The 8,925-nt window shown below is 49.3% G+C and overlaps 1 protein-coding gene across 12 annotated transcripts in view; it reads right to left on the bottom strand.

Annotated features, from left to right (window-relative positions):
* Positions 1 to 5,772: 5,772 nt before the first annotated feature.
* Positions 5,773 to 8,925, bottom strand: part of CECR2 (CECR2 histone acetyl-lysine reader) — a 124,154-nt gene continuing 121,001 nt past the window's right edge. For all 12 annotated transcript variants that reach the window (XM_084957185.1, XM_084957186.1, XM_084957176.1 and 9 more), the window contains one exon: positions 5,773 to 8,776. In XM_084957185.1, the coding sequence (XP_084813311.1) occupies positions 8,771 to 8,776 (6 nt within the window). In that variant the 3' untranslated portion in view covers positions 5,773 to 8,770. The remainder of the gene's footprint in view (positions 8,777 to 8,925) is intronic.

The raw sequence follows: 8,925 nt of genomic DNA, 5'->3' as shown, positions 1-8,925 counted from the left end.
GCAGAGGGCTCAGTTGTAGCTCCTTTTCCACCCCTATCCTGGAAACTTGCATATGCTGCACGTGCAGCCATAAAAAGAGAGATCCTAACCCCCCCATCTTATACCACTCACAAAACTAATTGGAAATGGATTGAAGACTTAAACATAAGGCCTGAAATCATTCAACTCCTAGAAGAAAAGGGGGGAAAATTCCTTAACATTGGTCACCTAAAGCACAAACAACAGAAGCAACAATAAGCAAGTGGGACAGCATTCAAATGAAAAGCTTCAAGCTTCTGCTCCAGAACAGAAATTGTCAAGATGAAAAGGCAACTGGAGTTCTCCTGTCGCACAGTGGGTTAAGGATCGGGTGCTGTTGCTGCCATGGTGCAGATTCCATACCTGGCCTGCAAACTCATACGCCGCAAGTGTGGCCAAAAAGAACAAGCAACCTACTGAATGGGAATAATTGCCAACATGTATCTGTAAAGGGACTAATATCCAAAATATACAAAGAATTCATACAACTCCTGATTTAAAAGTGGGGAAAGGACCTGAGTAGACATTTTCTCAAGATAATGCAAATCAAACCACAATGATGGAGTTCCCTGTGATGCACCAATTAAGGATCTGGCATTGTTACTCCAGTGGCCTGGGTTTGATCTCTGGCCTGGGAACTTCCACATGCTGCATACACAGCCAAGAACAAACATACACAACACAATGAGCTATCAACTGAAACCTGTCCGAATGCCTGTAATCAAAAAGACAACAAATAATTCCCATTGTGGCTCAGTGGAAAAGAATCTGGTATTCATGAGGATGCAGGTTCAATTCCTGGCCTCGCTTAGTGGCTTAAGGATCCAGCCTCGCTGTGGTGTAGGTCACAGACGTGGCTCAGATTCCTGCCATTGCTGTGGTTGTGGTGTAGGCCGGCAGCTGCAGCTCTGATTCAACCCCTAGCCTGGGGAGCGACATATGCTGCGGGTTCAGCCCTAAAAAGACAAATAACGAGTGTCAGTATGTGGAGAAAGGGGGACCCTTGTGTGCTGTTGGTAGGAGAGCAAAGTGGGTATTTTCCCAAGAAAAGTCATTCCAGATTTATACGCTGACCTGTACCCCCCATTCACAAGCAGCATTATTCACGACAGCTAAGACATGGAAGCGACTTAGTGTCCATGGGTGGATGAATAGATAAGGAAGGTGGGGGTATGTATGTTTATTATAGACAGTAGAATAGGACTCGGCCACAGAAAGAAATCCTGTCATCTGTTAACAACTTGGCTATACCTTGAGGGCATTATACTCATAGAGACAAACACTGTATGATCTCGCTCATTTGCGGGATCCAAGAAAACCCAAACTCAGAGAAAGAGATGGGATTTGTGGTTACCAGAGGCAGGAGGTGGGGAGTGAGTGAACTGGATGAAGGTACAAAGTTCCAGTTGTAAGATAACCAAGTTCTTGGAATGTAAGGCACAGCTTGGTGACCGAAATTAACATCACTAAGTTGTTTACGGGAAAGTTGCTAAGGGAGTAGATCCTGAAACTTCTCATCAGAAGGAAGAAATTTGTAACCGTATGTGACATGGTCCACCTTAACCTTAGACATTGCTAATGTCAGAACCACCTTGCTACACCGGGTTGGTGACTGGGTGTGTGTTCTCTGTGGCCTGCCTACCTGGCCAGGACGTCTAAACACAGATCTCCTTGCACCTCTAGAGCACCCCATGCCCCCAGGCCCCCCACCCAAGCTCCCTGTACAAAAGGTCCATGCCCACCTCTGTCCTCACCAGGTCCTGAGAGCCTGCCCCGGTGTGTGCCCAGGAAAAAAAAGAGGTGAGCAGTTCAGCAAGTAAACTGAACATTTTAAAATGAGTGGCCCTGGAGGGCAATTCACTAAATGTGAATTATAATAAAGGATAAAAGATTTTTTGAGCAACGGACAAGATGTAGTCTGGAAATAAAATTGTAAATTGTTTACTAACTGAAAAATTTAAACGTTGCCAAACAAAATCACAAAACAGCAGGACACAATTTGAGAGGGCAAGAGCATATGAGGATCAAAGGTGAACAGTCTGCTAGCTACAGAGCAACAACTGGCATCACAAGCAAAAGTCATGCATCTCGAGGGAGGAGGCATCCAGAGGAGAGAAAGGGAGGGAACGGGGCTGGGAGAGGCCTGGGTGAGTCCAGTTCTGGGAAGAGCTGAGGTTGCTGTGGGTCTTCCACAGGCTGCAGGTGCAGCCAAAAAAGTTTTTATTTTTATAACAAAAGGGGGCATCTGAAGGAGAGGGGTGTGGCCAGGAGTAGAGGCCATGGTGGCTTTGCTTTGGGGAGGAGACATTACCGGCAGAAAAGAAAAAATATAAGAGGGTTTTGTGGCTCAGCAGGTTAAGGATCCAATGTTGTCACTTCTGCACCTTGGGTTGCTGCTGTGGTGAGGGTTCAATCCCTGGCCTGGGAACTTACACATGTTATGGCTGCTACCAAAAAAAAAAAAAGAAAAAATGAAAATTTGGAAAAGCACACGGAAGTCAGAGGATGTTCGAAGAGCAGGTGGGGAAGAGGGGACGGGTCACAGCCAGCACTCACTCAACATGGGCCTCAACACCACCCACCTGGGGAGGTCTCCTCTAAACAAGATCCCCTGATAATTCGTGTGCAACAGGAGCTGCGAGTTTGGAGAGTGTGGCCTGCAGTGCTGATTGTACAGCTGTTAACAGCAAAGCTCTGAAAGATCCCAGCACCCAGACATCTGACTTCTTTAAAGTTCAGGTTTTCAGACCTCTGATGAGCAGCCCAGATCGGCAACCGCAGCTGTGGTTGTGGCACAGAGGCGGGTGTCAGGAGGCCAGGGCAGATGGGCAGTGAGGGAGCTCCTCAATTCTGCGCCGTCCGCAGCCCCCGTCTCTCCACAAGCCTGAGGAAGGTGCGTGTGGCCTTAGTCCACGCCAACAAGAGTGGGGTGATGAGCAGAATGTGTGACCAGCTCAAGTCAGTGTACCTCGGGGCTGGTGCCCCCAAACTCCCGCCTGCATCAGGAAACCCCCGAGAGCTGCCTCACTTTGACCCAGGGAGCCTGGGCCGGGAGCCAGCATCTGCACTAACAAGTCCCCAGGAGAGGCTGCTGTCCAGAGGCACTCGGGAACACTGCACTGGGGCACCTCCCCCAAGGCCCGGGGCACCCTGGGCTCTCTGCTTGGAGTGGTGTCTGCCTTCTGTCAGCATCGCTTTAGTTCAGCCTAGTGAGGGCAGCTGGGGTGAGGGGGAGAGGAACTCAAGACCGAACAACGGCTCAAAGAAAACCAGCCTTGAAACGAGGTCCCTGCCCTTGGGCCACAGGGCCGCCCCAGGGAGGGTACACTCCTTCCCCCATCAGGTCAGCCTGCACTTGGCTTCTGCATAGCTTTTCTGCACTGTTTCTCTCCTTGTGGACTATTTTTCCTTCCACCCTGTTACTAACAATGTGAACACCAGGCACCTAGAAGGCATTTAATAAACACTTACCCAGACCTCGATATGAGTCCGTTCGTTTTCGTCTCAGTTCCTGGGGCTGGGATGCGTCCTCACCTCCCACTGCCAACTCAATTCCTTCCTAAAGCATAAGCCTTGCATACATCCCAAGGGACCAATTCCAGGGCTTTAAAACATAACATCCAGAAGTTCCCCCTGTGGCACAGTGGGTTAGGATCTGGCATTGCCACAAGTTGCAGCTGTGGCTTGAATTCAATCCCTAGCCCAACAACTTCTATATGCCTCTTATACGGCCATAAAATTAAAAACAAAAAAATACCATAACACATCCAGCCTTAACTGGCTAGAGCAGCCACTCTGTCTTGCCATTTGCTGTCCGGAATGGGGATCAAACCTAAGCTTCCTGAAGCCGGACGGCTTCTCGGGATGCAAAGGGGTGGGGTACCCAGCACGCAACAGCCAAATCCAGGGCTTTTCCAGCTGCCTTCTTGGCCAAGTATTTCCCATCTTGCACTGATTATTTTTGCTAAAATTGCCTAAGGAAGCTCCTAGAGAAGTGAGCCTTGGTGTAGCAGAAAGGGGACTTAAAAACTCAAAGGAAAAACCATGCTATGCATTTATAACATTAATTAAGACACCTTTCCTCCCAATGACAGGGATAGCTTTAGGGACAAAAAGACATTACTGTTTAACAGGAGAAGATCTTTGGATGTTTCCAAATGTCAAAATGGGAAATTTCACCAGGAGTTCCCTTGTGGCACAGTGGGTTAAGGATCCCGCGTTGTCAGTGCAGCAGCTCGGGTCATTGCTGTGGCTCGGGTTTGATCCCTGGCCCGGGAAAGAAGAAAAGAAAGTCCCATTAGAATTCCGAGACTGGGGTGCACTGGTAAGTCAAAGCTGGCTTCTGTCCCTTGACCTTCCCAATTTCTCTTCATGCTGCAGTCTGAGGCAAGCAGCTCACAGGAGGATACCGCTGGTGTCATGCATGGTGCTTGGGGCTTAACAAGTGCAAATGCCAAACAGTAACACTGCTAGATTTAACACCACCCTCCATGCTGGGTTTGGAAACAGAGTTGACCAGTGGAAGACACTGTTTTGATCTCAAGGAAGTAAATCTGGGCAACACCCTAAAGGGTACTCAGCTAAGAGCCAAGTTCCTCCTAAAATAATTCAATCACTGGTTAAAACTGTCACAATGTTCTGGCCTTTGTGTGGGAATTCTGTCACAGTAGGCAGCGTTCCAGTTGGGAATCAAGGTTAGAAATCAAAGTCTACATTTATTCAGGATGTGATGCTGGTTTGCTTAGGTCCAGCAACATGTCACGACTACACAGGGTGCCAGGCTAGGGCCCGACCACGTGTCGCTCTGGGGCAAAAGGGACAAGAGGACTAAATGAGACATAATGTCAAATTCTAGACTAACAGCTTTCAGTTTAAATTTCATTTTTTTGTTGCAAGAAACATGGAAATCCAAGTAAACAGAAAATGTGATTGATGTTTTATGGGGAAAAATGCTTTTTATGGGGAATTGATTGCACTGTGAACAGTTTTCAAACAGTAACAACTGGTCACAAACATGTTAGCTGATACAGCAATAATATATCAATGGTGACAATCTGACAATTGGAAGTCACGATGGTGACAACCCAGAAAGTGGTAAACCTAGGGGAGAGCACATTTAGAGACTGGGACTATTTGTGGTAGGATTTCTGAGAAAAGTTACTTCTAAGAACAGTTATTTTGGATAAGATAGGGCAGGAATTTTATGTCTTAGGATGTAGCTAAGTGATAATAAGGTGGCAACTTTCTCTCCATTCTCCCCTTCTCAAGCACTGAGCAAGGAGGCAAGTACTACTCAGACCTGTAGCCCCTACTTCTGGCTGCTGCAACTCACAGGGCTCCAGGCTGGTGCTGTCCCAGCTGCACACTTGACCTGCAGCCCCAATCTGGGTTTGGGGAGATCAAAACCCATGTGTAACACATATGTCTGGGACGGTATATGTACCAAGGCCTGGGGAGGGGAGGAGGGCTCTGGGCTGGACACAGGAGATGGGTGTGGACAGGCCCAGCTAAGGAGAGGATTTGATCCTATACTGCCTGAACCCACTGGCTAGCCAGGATGTCTACAGAGCCCGCCCCACAGCCCCATCAGTACCCTGCCTGGCCCCCAGGAACCAAGGGGGCTGAGATGGGACTGCCGTTTCAGGAGAGGGCATTGGGTCCTAATTCATACATTTGTTCTGATGGGAGATGGCCCCATGATAGGATAAAAGTGACACAGGACACACACAACTCACACTTATCAGAGCCTTGCTATTTTAGAATGTACTTTATACAAAATAACCAGTTCATATGGAAATAAATCTACAGACCTCCAAGGATCAAAAAGCTTTTTAAAAAGTTCTTTAAAAAAATTATCCAACACACGGTATGCAACTAACTACTGAGGTAAGCGTGGCTCTCAGTGAGACAGGGACTCAGCAGACCAGACAAAATATACACGATATAAAAATAAATAGCATCCCCTCTCCAGGACTGGCCAGGACAGTTCACAGACTTCTGCAGCAGGACGACTGGGCACAACCCCCATCCGGGGAGGGGTGCGGCATCCAGTAACTCACTCCTGAACCCACCCGCCCTTTCCAGAAACAGGACAATCAGCTGATTTGAGGCATTCTGATGACATCCCTGGGGTCTGGGCAAGATGGGGGAAACCAGTGCTCAGCCAAGGTCTGTGAGGCACAGTGGGGACAGGCTCATGCTGCCCTCACAGGGGATGGACAAAGAGCAGGGAAGGCCCAGCATCCCAGGGACGGAGTGCAACCCTTCAAGCAGGAGGCAGGTCTCAGCCGGGGGCTCGGCCCTGACTTACATGGGAGCCTGGATGGGGCGCCGAGCCAGGCGCACTCGGACACGGACGGCCCCCGCCTTGGAGCTGCGGGGTGGGGGCTTCCTATGAGATTTTAAACCATGACTGGAGAGCAGGGCAGCTATAGACTGGAACTTACATCAAAAAGAAAAGTTAAGAGGTGATGCTCGGGAGTCCTGGATGCACACAGCCCGCTCCTGGACCCATAGGAACTAAGTGATGATGACACAGCAGATGAACCCGAGGAACAGAGACCCAAATGCTCAGCCCCAAGGACGTGTCCAAGGTCTGTGGGCCGGCAAGCTAAGGTCTTAAGGTTTTCAAACATGAGACAGTTGAGACAGTTGCCTGGGGCTCTGAGAAACGACACCCTGACTCCGGGTGCAAGTGTCTCCCATGAGGTGAGCCAGACAAATCGGCTTTGATGTCACTTGCCTTCAAAAGGGGGTATGGAAGAAAAGTTTATGAACAGTGACCTGCATATTTTGTCCTAGTTTTTCCTCAACAATAGTAAACAATATGTTCAACAATAGCAAATTTTATTCAACAGCTACTTTTTAAATGAAAAGAATGTGAGGGGAAAAACAAACTCAGACCAGAGACCTTCCAAAGAGGCTCTACTTCTGTCTCTGGGTCTGGGGGAAAGTTCCTAACCAGGTGAGCCTTGGACTTGGCTGTCCTCCTAGGCACCTGACAGGTGGCAGGGGTCCCAAGAAGGCCCCTCACAGACCCCCTCACACCTGGCTGCCTTGTGCATTTGCACCTGCAGAGGCCCTGCTTGGGGACAGTGGGGACATACCTGCCCAGGGCTGGGACCCTGCAGGACTGAACTCTGTGCTTCACTCGGTGACTTCGCCCTGCAGGTGTGGGGTGGGGGCTGGGGGGGGAGCCAAGGCTCAACCTCGCCCCCTCCCCAGCCTCCTAGCTCAAAGGCTGACCCAGACTGCCTAGAGCCCTTTACTGGTCTCTGAACTAGGCTTGCAGGAGAACACCACCCCCAAACTCATTCACTTCAAAGCACACCAAATTTCAAGTTGAAGAGAAAAATTTGTGTTTCTGTGTTCCTAGCCCTCAACCCTGCATAGCCATTTGCACCCAGGGGGCAGCATCCTCCAGTTTAGAGCTGGAGCCCATGTGTATTCCAGCTCCACCAAGGACGTGGGAACTGGAGGGGAAGGTTCACTTGGCTCCTCACACAGCTGAATTTAGAGGAAACAAGCACAGGTCCACCACTGTTTTACGGAAGCTTTTCTACTATCCTAAGAGCAGGCTTAAAAATATGCCATTAAAAAAAAAAAAATCTGTAATTTCAGGGCATCTTCCTTAATTGTTTCTCTCTTTTTTCCTTTGTGGGACATTCAAAAGTTTAAAACATAAGAGCCCTAAGGTTGGTGGCACCTCAGCTAAAATCAGAGTGCTGAATGGGGATCCACTGTAGTTCTCTTCTAAACTGTAACAAAGTGATTTAATACTGTAAAACTGTTTCCTATCACAGACAAGTGATTTCCAAGAACTTGTTCCTGATAGCTACTTTAAATCACCATGACATATTTGTACTATGATTCACATAAAATGAATAAAACTATATATACTGAAATATTCCTAAATTCAAGCTCAAAATCTATTAGAATACATTTTTCCTATTCAAAACTGTGCAGTTTCTTTATTGATACTAAACATATACAAACCTGAGTAGTCATGTCCACAAACTGATTGGTGCCAGGAAGCTGTGTGTGATGCCTTCTGGCCCACAGTCCCAGCAGGGCTGTGATGGGGACCCAGCCCCTGACCTTCTCATGGGACCCCAGCTCCTGATCTTGGTGTACAACTACCTGGTAGGGCAGCTGGCCCAGCAGGAAGGGCAATGCGGTCCTGGACAGGGCAAGAGGTGCTGCAGCTGCCCCTCCCCCTCCCCCACAGCTGGAGGGGAGGAGCCCGCCCTCACATCCAGCCCCCCGAGGGTGAGCGGGACAGGGCTGTCAACAGCGGAGGGTCACGCAGGGCTGTGTGCCCGCAGGCCAGACTCCACCCCCACCTGCTCCTGTATGTACAATACATTCACCACCAAAAAGCGAAATCTTAAAGGCAACAGGAAAAACTCTGTAAACTGGACCCAGCTCCAAACACATCAAGACAATGAGTAGTCCCTTCCCCAATGTATACCTGAGCATAGCTGCCCGTGACAGCTCACCAGCACCCCCCCAAGTTTAGGACGATCTCCCCTGAACAAGAGTCTCGGGGTCTGGAAAAGCCAGAGTCCAGCCCCTCTGCTCTCCACTCTCGCCCAGGACCTGGCGAGCGGCGCCTCAGGGAGGAGGGGCATCCAGACTCCGGCCGCGAGGCGGTGCCGGTGCTGGTGACAGGGAGGCAGGCGGGGTGGTACCCTCGTTCTCCACGATCATCTTGTACAGCTTTCGGTTTCCTTGGGGTTGTTTCCTCCGTGGACTAGCTCTGAGAGAAGCAAAATTAAAACAAAATTAACACATGGTAATTGTTAAAAACCATCAAGCAGAGGCGCTGCACACGTGCTCCTCCATCTGGGAAAATGGCCTGATCTGCTTCCTCAACTAGTCCTGGGGGCGGGGGGCGGGGGGGAACCA

The sequence above is a fragment of the Sus scrofa genome, chromosome 5, assembly GCF_054392235.1.
Source record: "Sus scrofa isolate SSC_HxYL_T2T_F1_AM1 chromosome 5, Sscrofa_HxYL_maternal_Yorkshire_Landrace_v2.0, whole genome shotgun sequence".
NCBI lineage: Eukaryota > Metazoa > Chordata > Mammalia > Artiodactyla > Suidae > Sus > Sus scrofa.
This window is presented reverse-complemented; position numbering and strand designations above follow the sequence as displayed.